At 38.0% G+C, this 24,745-nt stretch overlaps 1 protein-coding gene across 3 annotated transcripts; it reads left to right on the top strand.

Moving 5' to 3' along the window:
• The first annotated feature begins 256 nt into the window (after positions 1-256).
• RO60 (Ro60, Y RNA binding protein) lies at positions 257-21,034 on the top strand. 3 transcript variants are annotated; one of them, XM_074351601.1, is made up of 10 exons: positions 257-396; positions 7,147-7,304; positions 9,491-10,090; positions 13,695-13,915; positions 14,375-14,521; positions 14,771-14,908; positions 17,931-18,047; positions 18,745-18,858; positions 19,141-19,287; positions 20,719-21,034. In XM_074351601.1, the coding sequence occupies exons 3-10, from the start codon at positions 9,511-9,513 to the stop codon at positions 20,869-20,871; spliced, it is 1,617 nt and encodes a 538-aa protein (XP_074207702.1). In that variant the 5' UTR covers positions 257-396; positions 7,147-7,304; positions 9,491-9,510; the 3' UTR covers positions 20,872-21,034. The 3 variants fall into 3 exon arrangements, with proteins under 3 accessions (XP_074207702.1, XP_074207703.1, XP_074207701.1); XM_074351602.1 differs by having other exon boundaries at positions 260-396; positions 7,255-7,304; XM_074351600.1 differs by lacking the exon at positions 7,147-7,304 and having other exon boundaries at positions 266-396.
• Positions 21,035-24,745: the final 3,711 nt, after the last annotated feature.

The following is a 24,745-nucleotide window of genomic DNA, read 5'->3' as shown; positions in this document are numbered from 1 at the left end:
CCGTCACCTGCAGCGCGACAGAGCGCGGGAGGACGCTCTAGCCGCCCAAGAGCCGGCGAAACTCTTCCTGGGCCGAGAAGGACCCGGAGCGGATTCGGAAAGGGGCGGGGCCTGGGCCACGGGTAAGGGGCGGGATCCGGGCGCCGGAGGAGGGAGCATCCGGGACCCTCGCCAGCCTGGGACGGGGGCGGGGCACGGAGAAAGGGGCGGGGCTCGCTCTCGGAAGCCGAACCCGGAGGCCCCGGGGGCGGCGGCGGCGGTGTCTGCGGCGGCGGCGGTGGCGGCGGAGGCCGAGTATTCGCCGCCCCTCAGGCCGCCGCCCGTCGTTGTTCCGCGGCGCGGCGCACGGCTTCTCCGGTGGTGCGTCGGGTTCGGAGGGTCGGCCGCCAGGCAGAGGTGAGGAAACGGCGGGCGGCGGGCTGGGGCCCTTTGTGCGGTCTGAGCGGCCCCGGGGACGCGCAGGGATCGGCCGGTCCTCCCTTGTCCCTCAGCGCGCATCCCCGCGGCCGAGGCCGGAGCGGATGCTTCGCCGAACCGGCGCCGTGTCCGGCCCGCCTCCGCGCCCTGCCGGGCTGGTGGCGGAACCGGCATCTCTGTACGGGCTTCTCGCTCCGCCGGGCCTCCCGGAGACGGGGCCGCTGGTCTTGCTCGTGCTCGAGAGCTTCCCGCGGGCCGGCGCCGGGGCCGCTTACTCCTCCTCTTCCTCCCGCTCCTCCTCCTCCTCCTCCCGCGGCTCCTGCGCGGAGAGGCGTTGCCGGGATCTGGGCTTGGGGAAGAAGGATCTTCGGGAGAAGACGGAAGACGAATTTGTCCTGGAGGGAGTGACGAGGGAGAGGAGAGAAATCTGCCCTGGAATCCCTGGGCCTGATAGACTAGTAAAAGCGGACGCAATGCCTCAGACGAAAAAGGAGGCTTAAAAATGTAATGTTAATCCGAAAACATTTGCAGTGGTCCTGAGACTAAAGGCTGAGTTAAACCAAAAATGGCTGTCTTCACTAAATCCCGAAATCGCCCCGTTCTTCTGGCTCTTGCAGTATGCTAAGGCTGGATTCAAGTCTTGAAGAGTGAGATACTTAACGCATCACTCCTTAAAGTTCTGAGTTGCAAGAAGGGCCCTGGGCTTCCAGAAAAAAAAATTGCTTTAGTGGATAAAACTCTGATTCTGTACTTTTCGAACAGGCGACCTGTGCCCTGAAAAAAGGGAGCCTTGTGCTACAGGACTATGTAAAGCCACAAAGTAAACATAATTTTTACTGAGGGAAGGAACACAACTATATTAAAACAAGCATGGTTGTATTATGGAGTAAAAGTCAAAGTTTATATCAAGTGTTAGATTTTTTTTTTTAATTTTGAAACTTTTTTTAAGTTTGTGTGCGCTGTAGACTGTGTCCTCAAGCTAGGGGGCTTCTGTTAAGTATATTTTAATGGGACATTTTGTGAGGCATGGGAGTCTAGCCATATTTCCTTATGAACCATACCTAGAATAAATGTCATCAAGAGCTCAGAACTGTTTGCAGCAGTTTGTGGTATTTTTTTATCTGTAACATTGCTGTGAACTTGAAAGTGTTTTCAGTGCTAAATAAATGCGTCAGAACTAACATCTGTACCCCACTTACCATGGTGCCTATCGTAGAAAGAGAAAACTAAAAACTGAGCCCTTGACACAAGCTGTAAGTAATCAGAAAAGAGAAGGGGTAGTCAAATTTCTTGAATTATGTTGTTAACTTTTAATCCTAAGAGTTCACCTAAAAATCCAGATTTCTGGGTTCTTGAGAAAAATGAGAAGTTCTGGCAATACGGGGCCCATAGTACACGGCAGCCGGTTAGCTGAAGGTAACGTGCCTTCAGGATGTCATGCAGTCGTGTTTGCTGCAGTTCCTCACCACTTTTTATTGCATCGCACTTGACTTGGTCCACTCATGTCCATGACCGGTCTGAGGGATACAGTTATCTGAATCTGTGGCCCTAATTTTTGCAGTATTGTTTCTTTTAAACTGTCTTGCCCTCTCATAGAAGGCAGTCAGCTTTGACTTCATTTAAAAAGGAGTAAGCTGCAAACTTGCTGGCCTCTTGGGATGAAAGGTAGCCTTTTCCAATAACAAATGATAAAGAGACTTTGGAATGATATTTAGATGTGCACATCCAAGATGTAGGACATATAATATCTTCACAGTGCTGATAATATATCACTTGTAAGGATTCAATGTAGGAATCCTTAGAAGTGATACATTATTAGCGCTGTGAAGATACTATAAATATTCTAGTTCCAGTGAATAAGAAGCAGAAAGAAGGGCTATTACTAACCATCACTGATTTTGCATTCAAAGTAAGGAAAAAGAGAAGTGAGCAATGTATGAAATATTCCACAACTAATTTCAAAGAGTGGCCGTGCTTTGAATAATATTGTGATCTGTTTAATTTCTTCCTTAAAGTTCAATTTATAGAAGTTGAATACAACTTTAGCTGTACTAAATTTCTTTGGAGGAGTGTGCTTTAAGAGCAGCACTGGATAAGGCAGGCCAACTGGGAGAAGAATTATCTATCTTTTGTTGTTGTTGTTAATCTGGATTTACAACACTTGATTATTTAGGAATGGATTAGCTGACAACCAGGCTCTGACCTCACTCACTGCCCGACTGTCTGCTTAACCACCCACAGTGGAGCTTAAGCTTTGAGGAGGGAGATGATGGCAGGTGAGGCAGGAAGAAATTAAGGTCCTATAAATATATATGTCTGTGTGTATCTCAGATTGCTTTCTAAAGACAAATACAAAAAATGACTATTTAAATAACTTCCCAAAGATATTTCACCCAGCCAATTTTTAGTTTTTAAAGTATCTAATTCAGTGGGTTTTAGTATATTCACAGTTGTGTTAACCATTACTACTATCTAATTTAAGAACAGTTTTCATCACCCCAAAAAGAAACCCGTTACCACTGTGGAGAGCATTCTGGCAGCTCCTCAAAAGGTTAAATATAGAGCTGTCATATGATCCATCATTTTACATTGTAGTGTCAATGCATGAAGCTACTAATTTCTCCAAATCCTCACCAACACTTTCATGTTGAGTATAGCCATCCCAGTGAGTGTGAAGTGGAATCTCATTGCAGTTTTGATTTGCATTTCCCTGATGACCAGTGATACTCAGCATCCTTTTATGTGTTTATTTGCCATTTGTATATCTTCTTTGAAGAAATGCCTGTTTAGATTCTTTGTCTATTCTTTAATTGGGTTATCATTTTATTATTTAGTTATGAGTTCTTTGTATATTGTAGTCACAAGTTCTTTATCATATATATGATTTGTAAATGTTTTCTCCCATTCTGTGGGATGTCTTTTTACTTTTTTGGTGGTATTGTTTGAAACACAGTTTTAAATTTTGATGAAGTCTAGTCTTTTTTCTTTTGTCACTTTTGCCTATGGTGTTTGTATTTTGAGACCAATTCTCTGACATCAACTCAGTGTCCTATAATTCAGTTCAACTCAGTTTACTTCCAAAATTAGCATCAGATCCCACAAGTTAAAGGACATGACCACCAACAATACTGCCCTTACTTCAGATAACAGCTTCAAGTAGGATCTAGTCCACCCACACTTCTACCTAGTCAGCTACAAATTTAGGGATTCCCATAACCCCTTCAGAGTCAATAATTTGCTAGAATGACTCGTAACTCACTAAAAGCACTATCCTTACACTTAGTTTTATTATAGAGGATACAACTCAGGAACAGCAAGTGGAAGACACACACAGGCCAAAGTCTGGAAGCAGCAGAGGGATTTCTTCTGTTGTAGAATCCCAGCATGTTAGTGTTCATCAACGAGGAATCTCCATTGAGCTTGGCTGTACATGTATGGGGTTTCATAAGTAGGCATGGTTGATTAAATCATTAGCCGTGTGGTTGAGGTCGGTCTCCTGCCTTCTTTCCCTTTTGGGAAGTTGATCTCGGCCAGAGTTCTAACCTAATCAAATGATCAGTCTTTAGGGTAACGCTGTCTGAAGGCCCAGAATGAGCCACATAATTAGCATAACAAAGACTTCAGTCAATCAGGAAATTTCAAGGGTTTTTTTAATTAACTTTTTTTTATTGAATGAAAGATTATTTAAATTCTAGAGTACTTAACAATTTTAAAAAGTTTCCCACACATAATTCCATATAATAACCCTGTTTTTAAAATCCCGCACCCCTCTAGCACCCCTCTATTGACCTTGCAGTCTGCTTCTTTTTTGTTTTATTCACTAGCTTGTTGAATTTTTTAGATCCCACAGATAAGTGATATCATACAGTATTTGTTTTTCTCTGACTTACTTTACTTAGCATAATGTCTTCCAAGTCCATCCATGTAGCTACATATGACAAAATTTCTTTCTTTTTTATGGCTGAGTGGTATTCCTATTGTTGCTGATAGATGCAACCGGTGTTCCAGGTTCTTGTCCCATCCCAGAAAGAATTCACAGACAAGATGTAGTGGTTAAAAAAGGTAAAGTGAGGATTTATTAAAGGATGGATAGTACACTCAGGGGGAGAGCGGGCAGGCTCAGATGAGCGGCTGCCCTTAGTTTCTTTGGCAAGTTAGCTACATAGGGTGTAAAAATGAGTGGGCGGAATATTCATTGGGGAGGGAAGGGTTTGTGGTTGTATTCCCTGATTATCATCCCAACTCCACCTTCCCAAAGGGAGGAGGGAGTTTTGTCCTTATTTTGTCTGGATCGGAAGTATCATTGCGTTGGTGCATGATGGGTACTTCTGATCTGCAAGGCTAATTTTATTGAAATGAGGGCATAATGAGCAGAAGGTTACATTCAGACACTAGAAATTCCTGCCTTTTCTCACCTTTCTTTGTTCTTCTCCAAGCCACTTGTCACCCTAAAAAGCATGATTCCTTATCAGCCCCAAGGTTCCTGCTTTTCTTTCTCTGCCCAAGGACCCCTGCTGCTTACATGATGTGTGGTTTCCTGCATTTGGCTTGTGCCCTTCCTTTCTGCCCAATTCCTGCCGTTTGGTCTGTGTTCCCCCTTCTCTGCTCATATCTAGCTACCTGCCTGCTCTAACACTATGTGTGTGTGTGTATACACGTGTGTGCGTGTGCATGCACGAGCATGCATAAACACATCATATCTTCTTTATTCATCTGTCGATGGACACTTAAGTTGCTTCCATATCTTGGCAGTTGTAAATAACACTGCTATGAATATTGGGGTGCATGTATCTTTTTGAATTAGTGGTTTTGTTTTTCTCAGATATAAACCCAGGAGTGATTTTTTTAAGCTCTGCCTGAGAACTATGGGCAAAACCAGATATTCTTTTTTTTTCCTTTTTTTTCTTTTAATATAATTTGTAAAGGTTACACTCCATTTATAGTTACTACAAAGTATTGGCTATATTCCCTGGGTTGTACAGTGTGTCCTTGTAACCTGTCTTATACCCAATAGTCTGTGCTTCCCACAAAAACCAGATATTCTTTGTTATACCATCATGTCTTCTCACCTAGCCAGTTTTAAAGTTAATTTGTATATCAACATTCAGTGACAGAGGGAGTAGCTTGGGACATGCTGCCATTCTGTTTTTTATATTTTAACTTTAAAAATTTGATTCTGAGCAAGTAGCGAGGTGCTGTAGCTGTTAACGATGTGATCCGTTCTACGGTTTTATGTTGTACCCTGGGAAGTATATTCACAGAAGCATATGAAAAGGTGGGCAGTTTGTCCTGCAGAAGTCTTGAGAGGGTCTGAGGTCAGGGTTATCATTAATATAATATGCAAAGGGAAGATTCCATTGGTACAGCTATGAATAAGTAATTTCATTTCTTACAATAAGAATTATAAGGATTACATTTAGAGATTTCTCTTTTAGGCTTCCTTCCTAGATTTAAAAATTAATTTTGCTCCTTTTGTATCAACAAAAGATACTTGAATAGCTAATATTAAACATATTAGAAGACCTTACAGAGGAAATACTGTTCTTAAATTATGTTTTACTCAGTACTCATTACTTTTTCTTTATAACTTTTTCATGTTTTATTTTTCTTGATTGTATTTCTATTACCTGCATATAGTACATTTACTGTTTTATTCTGATTACAGAATTTGTCTTAAAGGCTTGAATTATATTTTTAATTGGATGCATTGAGACTTATTTTCAAAATAAATATGTTATAGGAAAGAAAAGTCAGTCATGCATAATTCTTAGACAAATGATTCAGGAAATCAACTTGAATGCTGCTTAGGTATTCTCAAGTATGTGTTACTAATTACTTTAAAATGGTGCTGTCAGGGCAGAGGAGGGATACACAAATAAGACCTGGTCCCTGCTCCCAAGGAACCAATGATGTTAGCTGGACATGCTCACGAAGAATAATACAAGGGAAAGAACTTGAAGAGCAAGGGATTTGGGGGTTTGTACTGGGGACCTCGAAATCTCACCACTTGGGCCTTGGTGCAGGAAAACTGATGTGATTAGTATGATCTGACAGTTGAATGTCATTTCAAAATTATTTATCTAACAAATATAACTAATGAGCAGTAGTAATTAATAGCCAGGTTGACATAACACCAGAGAAAGAGTGTGTTTTTCTAAAATCTTTGTAAAGGAGAGGCTAGCAGTGTCAAATGCAGTGTGAAGATCAGAATAGCATAACACTTTCTACTGGAATTACAGTTGATGTTATCAATCTTTGAGAAGCCTGTGAATCTTTTTGGATTGAAAGGCAAAGGTAAATGTCATATTAAAAAGGGGGGTGAGAATAAATAGAAAATGTGTCATCCTGTGCACCAGGAGTTTCCACCTGTGCTGTGCCCAGTAACTATAAATCAGTCCCTAATGACTAATAAAGTGCGATCATTACATCTCTGACACCACCTGAGGCCTAGGCCGGCACTAAGGTAAACTGCTTTGTATCGGAGCTTTATTTGGAACATTGACACTGTAATTTCCAACACAATTCAAATTACTGTCCCCCTCAGTCACATTGAAGATGTGAGGCTTTCTCCCAGGCATTTGTCTCTGCACCATTGTGTGTTCCCCTCTCTGAGACCCAGTGTTTCATTGCTTCCTTACTCACCAGACTTCCCCACGGGGGAAACTCCCTCAATTTCCTTGCTCTTCTTTCTCCCTCGAACATATCTTTACCCATAACCTTTGCCCTTAGTGAAGGAGCTACCTCTCTTGCTGTCAGTGGGCCGTGCTCAACTTGGATGCGCTAAAGCTTCTTCCAGGGATCTCATCCTCTCGAGTTACAACCCTTTTCTGTCTTCAGCTCTCCAGATTGAACTCTGAACCTCAGCCTCGGCATCCTCATCTGAAAAGGTAAAAAGATGTTCCCTTTAGCGCCTGCTTCCTCTCTTACCCTCCCTTTGTAACTGTTTCTGCAGAGGAGTAGTCTACCTGCGAAGTCTCTTCCTCACCGCTTCCCTCCTAACCTGGCTGTGCTCAAGCTGTGTCTTGCAGTGCCCGACTGCGACTGCCTTTCCTCAGCGTTCCTGTGGCCTTATTTTACTTGACTGTTGCGCATTTGACATTACCAGCCATTCACTCGTGGAAATTCTCTTCCCTGTCATCAGTGACACCACACACTCCTGATTTTCTTTGTCTGTGTGCCCCTTCTCTTTCTCCTTTCAAGGGCCCTTTTCTTCTTAGCTTTTAATTGTTAATATTCACCAGGATTCTTTCTTCAGCCTTCCCCGTGGTATATAAACATGCTCAAGCTTGTATCAGCTTCAAAATAAAGGTTTTTTTTACCGGTGTTCTTTTGAAGCTACCACCTTACCTGTCAACATTTCTTTGCGGTATACCTAGTTCCTTTTCTTAAATGTAAATACATAGAGCAAGATTTCGGAAACCCCTTCCTGGAGTGCCTTCCACAAACTTTATTTACCAGTTTTTCAGTGTGCCTTCTCTGCACAAGTCTTCCTGGATTATTGAGACAGCATTATTTTGTCCTCCTCGGTTCATTCAAGGTACTTTTCTGCTAGAAAAAAAAAAACATAAATAAATTTTTTAAAAGTACTTCTCTGCTAAAGCACTTGATTATAGTTTGCTTTGTACTGTGTGTAAGTTTCTACCTCACCAAATAGAATGTAGTTTCCCTGAGGGCAGGAAAAAAAACTTTTTTAGTCTTTTTAATGGAACAGAAATCATGTCTTACACATAGTTTGCACTCAGTGCTGGTTGAGGATTTTTTTGTTGGTTGGGTTTTGTTGTTTGCCATGCGGAGAAGCCCAGTGCATGGCAGTGGTACAGGCAGGAGACCTGAGGGCAGGCAACTCCACTGTCGTAAGATTCGCCGTGGACTGGGAAAGTGGTAGATGTTTGTGGTTACTCCCCTAGGAAGAGAAAAGGGAATCTTGTTGTCAGACAGCTAATTCTAGTAGCTTCAGAGATAATGGAAGGAGGAAAATGTGGGTGGTTACACATGACATAAACTAGAAATGAGCACTGTTGATACAGGGTGTTCATCAGTTAGGATACGCTCATCTACAGGTACCAGAACGCTTATATATAGCTTAAACAATAAGGATACACTTACGAGAAATTAGAAAATTTGTAAGTAGGGCAGTTCTAGGTAACTTGATGGTATCAACGACCCAGGTTTTTTTGTTTTTTGTTTTGGCTCTGCCATCCTTTCAGATTAGTGTGTCTTCTTAAACGCTCCCCAAATGGCTCAAGATAGCTGACCCCACTCCAGGCATCATGTGCAAATGAATATCTCAAGGCAGAAAGGGAACATTCCTTTTTAAGAGCCCAAGCCATTTTTAAGAGTGCAGAAAACTTCAGAAGTATTACCCGCCAGCTTACCACATCTCACTGGCAGGGGTTGTGATACTTGCCCAGTGCTGATACCAGCCATGTGGCAAGAGGATTGAGCATCCCTGGGAACTTGTGATAAGTACAGGTGCTTAGGCCTCACCCCTGGCATGCTGAATTAAGAAAGAAACTTTGAGGGTGGTACCTGAACCCATCATTTTGTGTTTAAACTAGCACTTCAAGTAATTTTGATGTGCACGGCGTTTGAGAACCACTGGCTTAGAGCAGCCAAGCTTCATCCCTTGGGGCTAGAGAAAGGCCTAGCCTCCCCTGAAGGATATTCCTACCAAGGAGAGGAAACAAGCGAAGGGGGAAGGAAGGAATGGATGTTGGATACACAACCAAAAGCATCCACACAGTTATTCAGGGAGGAAAGGGAGTGTCAGCTCCCAGTCTTTGTGTTGGCGGAGGTTGCTGCCCTCCCTGCCCCTTTTATTCTCCTCCAGCTGCTCCTCCAGACCCAGTGCTAGGCTGCCTGCTCAGTCCCTGAAGCAACAAACTATACCTCAGAAATGTGACTCCTTCCTTGTTGCTTCTGATTGTCATTCCACCACTTACCAAGCTTAAAAAATATTTTTAAATTAAAAGGTTTCATGGCAGATTTCAATATGCATAGATTAATAAATAGTTTTCCTTTTTATAATTTTATTGTTTCTATCTAGCTACAATAACATTTTGCTTTTTGATAGGTTTCCTAAAAGACAGAAAAATGGAGGAATCGCTAAGCCAGATGCAGCCGCTGCACGAGAAGCAGGTGGCCAACTCTGAGGGCGGGTATGTGTGGCAAGTCACCGACATGAATCGCCTGCACCGGTTCTTATGTTTTGGGTCTGAAGGTGGGACTTACTATATCAAAGAACAGAAGCTGGGCCTTGAGAATGCTGAAGCTTTAATTAGGTTGATTGAAGATGGCAGAGGATGTGAAGTGGTCCAGGAAATAAAGTCATTCAGTCAAGAAGGCAGAACCGCAAAGCAGGAGCCTCTGCTCTTCGCCCTCGCCATTTGTTCCCAGTGTCCCGACAGGAGCACCAAGCAAGCCGCTTTCAGAGCTGTTTCTGAAGTTTGTCGCATTCCTACACACCTCTTCACTTTTATCCAGTTCAAGAAAGATCTCAAGGAAAGCATGAAATGTGGCATGTGGGGCCGTGCGCTCCGGAAGTCTATAGCAGACTGGTACAATGAGAAAGGTGGCATGGCCCTGGCCCTGGCAGTGACAAAGTATAAACAAAGAAATGGCTGGTCTCACAAAGATTTGTTAAGATTGTCGCATCTTAAACCTTCCAGTGAAGGTAAGCATAAGCTCTTCCTCGGCGGGAGCAGGACGCAGACGTCTGATAAATAGCCAAGTTTTATTTGCCGTAAGACAGCTGCGTAATGCTTTCTAGAAATAGTCTTTCATTCTCAAAACACATTGATTGACTAATTCCTATGTTTAATGCTCACCTGGAATTAAACATCTAGACATTAATAATCAAGAATTAAATAACAGATTTACAGGTTAGTATTCTAAATCTTAAAATGTCGCCCTGGATCATGGAGTATGAAAGCTGCACAGACGTGTTTAGCTGTAGGGAGCAGAGCAGCTCCTGGCCAGTAGGTGGCGGTGGTCAGGCTTCCTGCTCTAGCCGCTTACTATTATTTCCCTCCCTGCCTTCCCAGGACGTATGTTCCATGGAACCTATAGGCTGCCTGAGATGGTGCTGAGCTTAACAGTTCAGGATGTTAACTGTCTCCAGTCAGCCAGCCAGGAGATGTAGGAACTTGGAGCAGTTTTTCTGTGTCTGGGAAGAGACTTTTGAGAGGTTAGTTGGATCTGCAATGACTACTTAGTCCTTCTTAAAGGGAGATGAAAACTTTTGCACAGGAATAATTTTAAGTGTGAACTTTTGCAAAATGTACATGTCCAAATTTTGGCGTTTTTTTGCACCAGAACTGAAACTTAAAAAGACAGTCCCTCAGATGGGTTCAAATTTCAATTCTGCTTGTTACTTTGTGTTCTTATACCAAGTAACTTACCCTTTCTTAGTTTCAGTACCTTCATCTATTAAAAAAGGTAAAAAGGGAATAACCCTTAAAATTATTGTGACTGAATGTGATAACATATATTAAAACACTTACCAACACAGTTCCTGACAGAGTAAAGGGCAGTGTTGGTTCCCTCCCCTTCCCTTCCGCATATCTGGTGTAATGGTGTCTTCTTACATAGCATCTCCTCAGTAATTCCTAATGTATCGCCTTTTTTCTTTACTTTAAATGGATTTTTTCAAATGAAATTTAAGCAATAAATTATTGCAAATATATATATATACACACACTAATATTTTAACTTTTTTATTAGAAATGGCATACTTGTTTTAAAATAGCTGGATAATACAGAAAAATGTAATGCAGAAAGTAGGAGTCTTGCCCTTCAAAAGAAATCAGTATATAAATGTTATATATTAATCTTAATTTTTCTTAATATATAATGTTTTTTTAAATTTTATATACCTTCTTTGTTTCAGTTAAAAGCATATTCAAGTCAGTAGAAATAATTGCATATATACCATTATATGAATATATTATAATTTATTTAGCTAGTCTCTTTACTGATGACACTTAAGTAGCTTCTGGTTTTTTATACAATTACAAAAATACTACAGTGAAAAAACTTGGTTAGTATAAATGTTTCTATGATTTCTACAGTGGTTAAATCCACAAAAAATATATGAAAATGGCCACTTAGCACACATTTGAACACTGACTCTTAACAGTGTCTTTTAATCTTTGCCAATGAGAGATGAAACATTACATCCTGTTATTTGAATTTGTATATTTGGGCAAAAGCTCATCTTTTCATGTGCTTATTGATATTTATATTTTTTGTGGATTATATTGTATTTTTGTGTTTTTGTCTGTTGAGTTGCTGTTTTTAATATTGATTATAGCCACTCACTGATTTCACAGCTATTTATTGAGTACCTACTGTAGACAGGCACTGTTCTCAGAACTTGAAATACCAAGTATAGGAATTAATAATTTATGATTATATACATTACGTGCTTTTTCTCCCCATTTTTTTTCCCTTAGCTTTCAAGTTTTTTGATGGAGGGAGTTTCTAGCACAATGAAGTTTGAAATCTTAATGTAATCAAATGTATCTGTGTCTTTCTTACAGTTTTCTGTTTTATGTTAGGTTTAGAAAGTCCAATCTAAAGTCATAACAATCTAAAGTCATATTTACCTGTGTTTTTTTCCCTAACATATTCATGGCTTACTTTTGCTCTCAAACTTTTGATCCAGTTTGAGGAGAATGTAGGGATCCAGCTTTATTTGTCTGGTAAGACTTTGTGTGGTGACGTGGGCCTAAGTGCTAGTTCTAACTGGAAAAATTAATTTGTGAATTTGTGCAAAAAGTTATTCTAGGTTTTGAATTCTTGGTCTATAAAATGAGAAATTAGTAGATATTCCCTAAACTTACTTCCACACATAGGATTCTTTAGTACTAAATTTTTGAGGGCAGAACCCATACTTTGAAACCTTGTAATAATAACAATATGTTAGGCATAAAAGATCCCTCGTTTCTCAGAGTGAAAAGAATTTGGAAACAATCTCCAAGCTATGGAATAAGTAACTGAAATATGTGTGTAAACAGATAAAACAAGTCAAAATGCGATTCAGTTAATTTTTATTGTGTACCTGTTATTGTGTGGCCAGCACAGTTCTAGAACTTGAGTAAGATAATAAGGCATCCTTTATGAAAGTTATATTTTGGTTGGAAAGAGAAAATAGAAGACATACTCCAATGAAACATTAAATAATTTAAGGCAGTGTAAGATTTTGTCTTAAAATCTGGAATATAGCAAGTGTCTCAATACTTAAGTTCCTTTGTATTAGTATTAACTTTTGATCATATTATTTAGAGTTCAGAAATAGAACATAGGCTCAATCTGCCTTACAGATGTATTTGACCTGCACAATATTTTAGGAAAAAATGAACCCTTTGCCAGTATCACATAAAAATCCATATTGTACCTTCTTTTGAAAATACATTGGTTTTTTGTTTTTTTTGTTTTTGTTTTTTTTTTTGTCAGCACTAAGCTAATACTTCAGTAAACATTTGTCAGGGCCTACTCCTTAGTTCACCACAGTCCTAACAACTCTCCATTGTATCACATGGCCTGTTTCTTTTATTTATTTTTACCTACCTTTCCCCCATAGACCTTGGAATTTGATACTTCAGTTTCCCCCTCCCCTTTCACAGAATTAGAAACTAAGGTCTAGAACAATCACACAGCCATTTAATAGCAATGTGTGGGCTAGAACCCGAATTTCCTCAACCCCCCACAACCCAAAGTTCTTACACCTGTTGAAAGGAATCATAGAAGAAATGAACACATTTAAAAATCCCTTTTAAAAAAGCTCACCCCATGATACTTTCTCAGCTATTAAAAAATTACAAATTGCCTACCTACTTGTCCATTTCCACTTATCTCTATAATTTATAAATGCATATTTATTTACTAGCTAAAAGGGACAAGTGACTATGAGGTTAATTGAGGTAGATCTGCACTTCTGTGAGTTGTTCTGAGATCATGGCCCTGAGGTAGGCACTGCCAAAGGTTCTAGTGCTAGTATCTCAAAAAAAAAAAAAAAAAAAAAGGCAGCAGCAGCAGCTCTGTAAGATGCAGGAGTTTTTCTCCAAAGTCCCATATTGGAACAGTTATGATGGAATAGGCAAACCTAGTCGACTCCGTTTGCTTAAATGTGTTTGTAGTATAATGGACAGTAGCATCTCGGTTTAAACTCCTGGTTGTCTGGTTGTGCCTTTCACATAATGTGTTCTCAGTAACATGTTCTGTTTTTTACCTGGTAATCAATCCTACCTGCCTTTTCAATTTTGTATTTGTTAAAGGACTTGCTATTGTCACCAAATATATTACAAAGGGCTGGAAAGAGGTCCATGAATTGTATAAAGAAAAAGCACTTTCTGTGGAGACTGAAAAATTATTACAGTATCTGGAGGCTGTAGAGAAAGTGAAGCGCACGAAGGATGAGCTGGAGGTCATTCATCTGATAGAAGAGCACAGACTGGTTAGGGAGCATCTGCTCACAAGTCACCTGAAGTCCGGAGAGGTGAGTGAACCGTCCTGTGTTACAGCAGGCAAGTCAGTGCGAGGGACTTAGGTAGTAAAGGGACACATTTAGGGTAGCTATATATTCATTACTGTTTTTTAAAAAATGACTTAAATATGTCTTAAAATTAACGCCTATTTAAAACATCTGTCCGATGCCCAAATGTAGTTGGCATTCAATAAGTATTCACTGCAGAAAATGTGTTGGTTTGTTTGCCTAAATAAATAAATAAAATTCTTCTATGCAGTTCCTTCATAAAATATACTTCACTTGTTACTCCAATAAAGAGCAGATTATTTTATTTGATGAGCCTTTGACCAATTCACACGAATTTTTATTTAGAAAGTGCTCTGAACCCCCCCAAAAGCCTTAAAGACTATGTTACTAATTGATGTAGCTATGTTATACTGATCCATTTCCCCTCAATTCCTTATATTTCTACCCATGTTATTGCAATAGGTATGGAAGGCTTTGTTACAAGAAATGCCTCTTTCTGCATTACTAAGGAATCTAGGAAAGATGACTGCTAATTCAGTGCTTGAACCAGGAAATTCAGAAGTATCTTTAGTATGTGAAAAACTGTGTAATGAAAAACTGTTAAAAAAGGTAAGATTAATTTTGTTAGCTACTACTAACTGAAAACGTTGGCTCCTAAATTTTGGAAATGCAGTTGGTGCATTTTTTAGGTGCCACACCACATTCCATTTTGACTCTTAAATCTAAGATTAGTATGTCCTCATTTTTCTCTTTTTTTAATGAAATGTATGTATTAGCTACAATAACAGAAATCTAAGACATAATCACTATTTTTCACTTGAATTTTGCATTTACTTTCTGTCTTTGTTATGTTTCTAGGCTCGTATACATCCATTTCACATTTTAATTGCATTAGAAACTTATAAAACAGGTCATGGTCTCAGAGGCAAACTAAAGTGGCGCCCTGTTGAAGAAGTTTTGAAAGCTTTGGATGCCGCTTTTTACAAAACATTTAAGGTAATGGTTTGAATTTTGTTTTAAAACAAAAGACCCAGTTAGAACTTGATTTCTGTTTGTTTTTCATTAGTTTCTGTTAAAATGAGTATATAATTAACATTGTAAATTTATGAATAAAGTATTTCTCTCTACTTTTGGGCAGCAACCAATCATCCTAAGATCATTTTGATAAATTTTAAATTACAAGATTTAAAATTTGCGGTCCTATGGAGTCCTTTATCTGGTGCTCTGACCTCTGTTTTTCCCATAATCAGTAGTGGATCTCCTTTGTCTTGATTAAAAGTAACTTTTTTAGGAATGGAAATTCTGCATCAGAGCCATAAGTTAAAATTTTTGGTTTTAAAAGTGTCATGGCTATTCAGCAAAATACTAGCAACCAAAATTCAGCAGCAAATTAAAGAGGTTATACACGTGAGACTTTTCTTCAACATGTAAGGATCATTCAATATACAAAAAGCAATCAGTGTAATACATCACATTAAAAGACAGCTACATGGCGTCTCAACTGATGCAGAAAAAGCAATTGACAAAATTCAGTACCCGTTCTGATTAAAAGAAAACCACTTAGAGAACTAGGAATAGAAGTGAACTTCCTCGAGGTGATAAAGGCCATGTATAAAAAACCACAGCTATCATCATATTCAGTGGTAAAGTTTGAAATTGTTTCCCCGGATTAGGATCAAGACAAACATGCCCACTTCTCCACTTTGATTCCACATGTATTGGATTCCAGAGCAGTTAGGAAAGAAAAAGAAATAAAAGGAATCCAGATTGTAAAGGAAGAAAAATTATCTCTGTTCTCAGATGACACGATCTTACATGTAGGAAACCCTAAAGAATCCACAAAATAACATTAGTGCTGACAAGTAGATTCAGCAAAGTTGCAGGGTATAAATTCAACAAGCAAAAATCAGTATTTCTATACACTACTAGTGAACAATCCAAAAGCAAAGTTAAGAAAACATTTCCATTTACAATATAGCATCAAAAAGAATGAAAGACTTGGGAATAAATTTAACTATGGAGTATAAGACTTATATGCTGAAAACTACAAAACATTGCTGAAAAGAAATTCAAGAAGAAATAAATGGGAAGACATCCAGTGTTCATAGTTTGGAAGACTTAATAATGTTAAGATGACAATACTACCCAAAGCAGTTTATGGATTGAGTGCAATCCCTTGGAATGTTTTACAGAAACAGAAAACGCATCCTAAAATGTATATGGACTTTTAAGCGGCCCCCAAATAGCGAAATCAATCTTGAAAAAGAACAAAGTTGGAAGACCCACACTTCTAAACTTAGGATTTTAAAAATTACTACAAAGCTACAGTAATCAAAACAGTGTAGTACTGGCATAAATATAGACATACAGACCAGTGGAATAGGATAGAGAGCCTAGTAATAAACTCTCACATGTATGGTCAGTTGATTTGTGATCAGAATGTCAAGACAGTTCATTGGGGGAAAGATGGTCGTTAACAAATAGTGCTGGAAAGCTGGATATCCACATGTAAAAGAATGAAGTTGAACCGTTACTTTACACTACATACAAAAATTAGCTTAAAGTGGATCAGTGACCGATATATAAGAGCTAAAACCATGAAACTCTTGGAAGAAGACATAGCGTAAAAGCTTCATGATACTGGGTTGGACAATAGATTCTTAAATATGAAACACAGGCAACAAAAGAAAAAGTAGGTAAATTGGACTTCATCAAAAGTTTAATCTTTGGTACATCAAAGAACACTATCAAGAGAGTGAAAAGATAACCTGCAGAATAGGAGAAAATACTCTCAGCTCTTCTACCTGACGGAGGTTTAACGTCCAGAATATGTACATGTATAATACAAGTCAGCAGTAAAAATACAAACAACCCGATTCAAAAATGGGCCAAGTGTTTGAATAGATGTTTCTCCAAGGAAAATATACAAGTGGCCAGTTAAGCACTTGGGAAGATGCTCAACATCATCAATCATCAGGCAAATGTAAATCAGAACCGCTGTGAGATGCCGCTTCCACACCTGGTTGGATGGCTCTTACCAAAAAAGGAAAAACAACTAGCATTTGGAAGGATATGGGGAAGTTGAAACCCTAGGGTATCGGTCCCTGGTGGGAGTGTAAAATGGTGTAGCCTCTGTGGAAAAACAGTGTGATTGTTCCTCAAAAAGTTAAAACAGAATTACCATAACAGCCAGCAATTCTACCACCTATGTCTGCACCCAAGAGGATTGAAAACAGGAGCACAAACAGATACCTGTACACAAATGTTCATAGAACCATTATTAGCCAAAAGGTGGAATCAACCCAAGTGTTCATCAACAGATGAACGGATAAACAAAATATGGTAGCTACGTATAGTGGAGTATTCAGCTTTACAAAGAAGTAGAATTTGAAACATGCTACAGTTTGGATGAACCTTGAAAACATTATGCTGGGTCAGATGAGCCAGACTCAGAAAGACGAGTATTACATGTTCCACTCATACGAGTGTCTAGAAGAGGCAAATTAAATAGGTACAGAAAGTAAAATAGAACTTGCTTGGGGCCAGAGGGAGGTGAGAATGAGGAGTTGTTGATGGTACAGAGTTTCTGTTTAGGATCATGAAAAAGTTCTGGAAATAAACAGTAATGGTGGTTACATAACATTGTGGATGTACTTAATGCCACTGAATTGTACACTTTAAAATGATTAAAAAGTAAATCTTACGTTACTTATATTTTACCACAAAAAAAATTCTTGCTAGAAATTCCCAGTTTACTTCATGAGGAAAGATTGAAAAAAAAAAAAAAAGATGGTAACTTCTTTAAATTGTTAAACAGGCCAGCTTATTTCCTTTGTTTTACCTCTAGTAAAAGCTAAGCATTTGTAAATACTTGTCAATCGGTAAGTCAGAAATCAGGCCTTTTATCTTAGAGAGTCTTTTGGATGAAAGGTAAGTGAATACGATTTGTTAGAAGTTTAATCTACTTATAATTTCTTTGATTGGTTTTAATGATTGTTTTGTTTTGTTTTCTCTTTAGACAGTGGAGCCAATTGGAAAGCGTTTCTTGCTGGCTGTCGATGTCAGTGCTTCTATGGACCAAAGAGTTTTGGGTAGTGTCCTCAACGCCAGCACCGTTGCTGCGGCGATGAGCATGGTGAGGATGCCTAAGACAATTTAGAATTTTGCCAGCCTAAAAATGTTCACTATGGGGCAAAACTGTAAAGTTAGATATGCTCGAGAATTACATTTTCACTTATTTTATGCAAAGTGTTCAGTATTGTATAGAAACTTGGGGATACTTACATGTACTTTTACACTTAGGTGTACGCAATACTGTAGGTCTACTGAAAAAAGCATGTCTAAAGAAAAGTCAGAATAGATATTCTGATTTTACAACAACAGATTAAATATTACCAGTATTTTTAAGGAAATAGATAATGCTTAGAGAAATTATTAATGAAACTGGACGTTAAAAGATCAGGAACCAATAACAAGATTCAGGAGACTTTGGTTCTAGCCTGACTCTGTCACTGAATAGCAAGTAAATGAACCATAAGGGGAGCTTCTTTGCTTCTCTTCTGTGGCTTTATTCCTTATGTAATGAAATGAGAATAATAATGTATATTCTATTTGCTTCACAAAACTGTTGTGAAGACCAGTTTCTTCGTAAGCATTTGTGAAAGTACTTTGCAAGCTGTGCTGCTTTGTCACTGTGCGGTCCAAAACACAGTAAGTTTAGAAGTAAGCATCATAGGGTATGATTTTCTTTTAAAGATGAAGTTTCATGAATTCAAGATACTGTATTTATTTCCCTCAAATCTACTGAAAATTGCTGCCATTGAATTTTTCAGGTTGTCACACGAACAGAAAAAGATTGTTCTATAGTTGCTTTTTCAGATGAAATGGTACCTTGTCCAGTGACTATGGATATGACCCTACAACAGGTTTTAATGGCTATGAATCGGGTAAGAAACTATTTTGTTAAGTTTACTTAACGTGTGTAATAATTTTATATTGGTGTCATGTCTGATATTAATAAATTTGTGTGAACAGATTGTTTCACCTCAACTTTCTCATGAGCACAAAATCAAAAATATATAAAAATTTTGGGGAAGTGTACGCATTGTCTCTGAACAAAATGATAACATGTAAAATGATATTTTTAAGTATTTAATTATTTCGGACAACTCAGTATGGGAACTAGGGCATTTTCTTTCATTCTCTTCCCTGTTTTTGTTCTGAGTTAGATCCCAGCAGGTGGAACCGACTGCTCTCTTCCAATGATTTGGGCTCAGAGGACGAGAACAGCTGCTGATGTCTTCATCGTGTTCACTGATAACGAGACCTATGCTGGAAGCGTGCATCCTGCTGTTGCTCTGAGGGAGTATCGGAAGGTAAAAACAAATTCTAAAATTCTTCCTCACCCCAAATAAGATTTGATTCTCAGATAGTCACTATATTTTTCAAGAAATGACACTGAAGGTCGTTCTGTGCCTTTGTATAGGAATTTATCACCAGTTCTGGACTCAGCAGTACTTGAAACAAGAAAGTATTGACTGCACATGTAGAATTTATTTTCAACCAGATCCAATTCTGTGCATTTTTAAGATTATCCTTTGCAAGCAGCATTTTTTTGATTGATCAAACATTTTTTTTACTGTAGTACAACTTTTTTAATGATTCAGTGTACTCCTTGAAAAACTGAAGTATCATTTCTGAGTGATTAAAGCAAAATTAACACAAACTGTAATCTATGTTTTAAGTTTTACGAGTATTTCTGTGTTCTAATCTGTGCTCTCCAGTTGAGTTTTCTGAAATGACAGAAATATTCTATATCCACACTATGCAGTGTGGCATCTACTAGTCCCGTAAGGCTCTTGAGCACTTGAACTGTGGCAACTGTGACTGGAAGTAGCAATAGAACTTGATGAAGAGCAGTGGTTCTCAAAGTGTGGTTCCCCTGCTAGCAGCCAAAGCACCACCCGGAACCTTGTTAGAAATGGGTATGCCTGGCCCCAGGAGAGACTTGCTGAATCAGGAGCTCCAGGGGTGGGTCTGTGTTTTAACGAGCCCTTCTGGGGAGCCTTCCATATGCTTAAGTTTGCGAACAAGTCAGAGAACGGAATTCAGAGTCAAGAGAGCCTGGGTTCTGAGTCCTGGGTCTTTCTCTTTTACTAACTGTGGACCTGAGCGAATTATCTAACTGATATATTTCATAATAGTATATCACTGCTATAATATGTGTCATAGTGGTTAAAAATACTCCTTACCTTTTAGATAAACTTAGATAAATTGCTTAAAAATCTCATTATGGTGTTTGATATAGTGCACACCCAGTGATTGTTGGTTTTTCTTAAAAACTGTTATTATAACCTTAAATCGTAGCTGTAGAGAGCAAATTATTACATGTGACATTTATAGATATTATACATAGCAAAATCATAGACCAAAAATTGAAAATTCCAGGGAAGTATTTCTTTATGTTTATAATATACCCACATATATTGCCCCCCGTGTTTGATGCGTTGTAAAAATGTCTGAATCTCCTGACAGGTTTCATAAGTTCAGAGTCCCTGTGCTGCTCAGGAATGTGTTCTGTGCCAGAGAAGGAGGAATTTCAGGCAGGTTGTTGACACATTTAATTTTCTGTTCTTCTGAAGATCATATAGTCTGGCCCCAAAAGATTGACATATTTTATGGAGAGGAAAAAAAATTGACTTTATAAGGAAAAGCTGTGATAGAATTTAAAGTGTCTTAATTTTTGAGGTTATTTGCTTTTGCTTATATGCTATTTTTTACATATGTATTTTGATCTTTTCCTACAGAAAATGGATATTCCAGCTAAATTGATTGTTTGTGGAATGACATCAAATGGTTTTACCATTGCAGACCCAGATGACAGAGGCATGTTGGATATGTGTGGCTTTGATACTGGCGCTCTGGATGTAATTCGAAATTTCACATTAGATGTGATTTAACCGTAAGCACCAGCACAATCTTAAGAGGTCCATGCCATCAGTGATCACGATAAAAATCCGAAGCTACTTCCCAGCTAATCTTAATCCAATGAAAGACAGTTAACAGTATAGTATGTGTATCATGGAAAGTTTATCTCACCAAAAAAAAAAAAGAAAAATAAGATGAGCCCAAAGTTCTTTCTGTCTGCTAAACTAGCTCTTGGGAAGTAGCTTCAGAATCCACTGTAGCCCCCGCTGTCCAACAGAGAACTTCTTGTTGATGGACACTGTAAAACAGTCAAGACAGTTTTGCTTTGGTGAATAATCATGTTTGTACTTAAAAGAAGTGAGAGCCCAAAATGTAGGTAGTCCCCTATCATGTCACTCGTGTGAGAAATGCTTAAAGGTTTCGTAAGTGTTTTCATCGGGAAAGGACAGCTTTGGTAATGTCCAAATACTGAAATGCACTGGACCGTGTGACTGTGATAGAATATGAAACCCGTCTGTAAACTTTTATACCAAGGGGGTGGAAAAACCGCACACTTGATTAAATTATGAATGACTTTTACAAATTCCTTGAACAGTTTTCTACAATCACATAAATAGCAGCTTTCTTAGCCAGTGAAAAATATATTTTGTTTTACTTACACTTGTAGAATTGTTACCATTAACCAGAAACATAATGGAAACCCCTGAGAAGAGATTCTAAAGTATGTCAGCTAAGGGAGTCTGTTTGGTTTGCTTTTGTTTGTTTATTGCTGAGGGTCATGGCTTGACAGGTTCCTCTGACTTATAACAATATAGCCACATGTAGGCACATTTTCTTTTTTTCATACTCTTAAATGAAAACAGAAAATGTTTCAAGCAATTTAACTTCCCCACTCATACTCTGAAAATATGACAGAAAATCAACTATAACCAGACTAGTTTTTTCCTTTAAAAATAATTGTTTTAATTAATTTTAACTATTTTTATAGCGAACTGTAAAATAGGTTTTAGGTACTTCTAATTGTAAACACGTCAGTGGCCTCCTGTCTCTTTGTCCATTATGCATTTGTGGCAAAACATTGTTTTTTGATAGTGTAAAAAAGTAATAAAGCAGGCTAGGTCTTTCAGGTATGAAAGGCAGTTTTTGAGTGGCATATCAACACTAACCGGTCTGTAAGAAATTAAGTTTTTCTATTTTATTTGTGTATATTAACTTCCTGTTCATTATAAAGTGCATTATTTTCATGAGCAAATATCCCTTCTTTGTGAGGAGGTTAACCTGTTGAAATGCCAATGTATTTGCTCATAATTACATGGTTGTCTAATATAACATGCACATAAAACTTCAGGTTCTATGTATTGTTCTTTAAATGTAATTAAAGATTTACTGGGGATTTATAAAGTCCTCACTATTATATGAAAAGTCAAACTAGTTAATGTAAATTATAGACTTTTGTGTGCTTGGGGGTTAGAGGTTTTATGTTTAGGGGGAGTGGGGCTTAAGTAATGTTAGAATTTGTATAGTTTTTTTTGTGTTTCATGAGAAATTTGGGCTATAGGAGTGACAAGAAAATGTTCTTTTTAAACTTGTCATATTAATGCCTTCATGGCAACTGGTAGCAATATGTAAAATATTGTGATCTACCTGAGATCTTTTGGTCAGCAAAGCTAGTAGCCCCACAACCCCAAAAAAATACATTGCTTCTGATACCATTCTGCTTTTTGCCCTGTCAGGCATTGGATTTGACATGTTAGCTACTTTTGATACATTAAAATACCGTGTTCAGATTGAATTTAAATTGTAAAGAACCTAATAGAATTATGTAATCGTACTTGAATTCTTTAAACTCTAGATCTTCTTAAATTAAAAATTATAACATGATTAACTTTTTATTCCTAATAGAAATGTTAAGTGGAATATAGCATAAATGTTTATTTCTTTCAGTTTTATACTATTTCTATAGTAGTTTTAGACAGATACTGTTTAGGAACTAATAGTAGGTCAATCAGAGCGAAAAGATTAGATGTGACCTTTTTGAAGTCACATAGATAAGTCTATTAAATGGGTGAGGGTAAGATTTAAGAGGAAGAAAAAAGAACTAAAAGCCACCGCACAAGGTAGCTTTATTTTCAAATCATGGCGCTTTATAGTTGGAAGAAACCTGAGAGATTGCAAAGGTAAGTTTTTCCTTTAGGTTAAGGACCCGAGATGCTAGAGGGGCTTCAGAGCCCCGGACCTAGGAATCTGCATTTCTTCCTCCCCACGGTGTGGGGAGACGCTGACTCACAGAGCAGGGGGTGAAGTCCAATTCTTCTGTCTTTTTAGGTATTAGGAAATAATGTAAATACATGAGTGGTTTAGGAGTAGACAAGCAGAGGAATTGTGAGCATGTATACTTTTGTAGCTCACAGTAACCCTCAAGCACAATTAACATCTCCATAACCCGTGTTGCTATATAACATAGTCCTGTAGAAAGAATAAAAAAACTTACCTCATTATGAATAAAATGTACTCAAGTGATAAAGTTTTATTTTCTGAATTACTTTTAGCATTACTGCTGATTAGGGAAACGTTGCTTTTTTAAAAAATCCTAAGAAAAATAAAGTTTATTTGCTTGAAAATATGTAAATATTTTCAGGATATAGTTGTAATTAGTAAAACAAAAACTAATCTTATGATCCCACCCTTCCATGTCAGTTGAAATATTTTTGAAAATTCCACTTATTAACAGTGTTATGTATTATTTAGTTTAGTAATCATTTTATGGGAATATTAGTGGGAAGATGCTAGTGACCTGGATTTAGCCTTACCCCCCCGGAACCTCTTGCTTTACCTAACTTAGTATGACTGTAGGCTTCACCAATTTAATCCATGTGATTCAATTTTGCTGTATTGAAAAAGTAACATATCTTAAGCTTGGATCATAGAAGAATCAATGATTTTATATATACAAAAATTTAAATTGGTAGGAGGCCTTACAATACACATTAGAACTTTTTTAAATTAAAAACCTTTAATAGGATATGTGTTTTGAAAGATAAAATGTTTTAGAAAAATAGCTCAATAGGCTCAGTAATTTTTTAAAACACTCTTGTTCTGAATGGGAGAATATAGGAATATAAAGAGCAGATACACTCCAAGTCTAAGATCCCATTAGACAGACCAAGAAAAACAAACTTATACTCTGAATGAGAAGATGCTACTAACAGACATTTGCTTAATCTTTTAAAGTAACAGGTAAATCTACAAATGATAAACTATCAGTTAATCAGGCTTTTTGCCTCATTTTCTCAAATTCTGCAAAAACAATTTAAAATTATTTTGCAAATTTATAGACAGAATTCCTGAATAAATTTGAGGATCTGACAGTTAAGTGAGAAACATCTTTAGAAGCACAATAAAGCTACATCTAAGCAATAATTAAAGGGAAATCGATGTGATCACTTACTGAACTTCCTTTATCTTGACCTAAAGATACTATACCCACAAATTTTTGGTAAGTCCCTTAGAGTCACTAACCAAAAATGAAACATTCTCGTCTTGTATATCACAGGCTCAGGGTGATCGGTTAAGGCAGTATCCCCTCTAGAGAGAGACCGTGTAGCTTCTGTGTAAACGTGCGCAAGGGAGAGTCAGGAAAAGGCGAGTTAAACTATGAAGGAAGTTGTACTTGCTGTATGGATTTTATTTGGTATTTCTCTATTATCTGCTCCCTAGGCTTTTATTTGTTGGGAGATTACTTCTGTACCTCTTTTTTTTCTTTTAAAATTACTTTCTTTTGCCATTTTGGTCTTCTGTTTGTTTTTCTAGTCCTGCTCTACCTAGGTAATAAAATGAATGACAGGAAAGTCACCCGTGTTTAGGTTTAGGATACATCTTTTGCAGATTACTTTTTGTTCCATATAG

This window comes from Camelus bactrianus, chromosome 23, assembly GCF_048773025.1.
Source record: "Camelus bactrianus isolate YW-2024 breed Bactrian camel chromosome 23, ASM4877302v1, whole genome shotgun sequence".
In the NCBI taxonomy this organism is placed as follows: domain Eukaryota; kingdom Metazoa; phylum Chordata; class Mammalia; order Artiodactyla; family Camelidae; genus Camelus; species Camelus bactrianus.
Note: the sequence above shows the minus strand (reverse complement) of the source record. Positions and strands in the feature narration are given on the sequence as shown.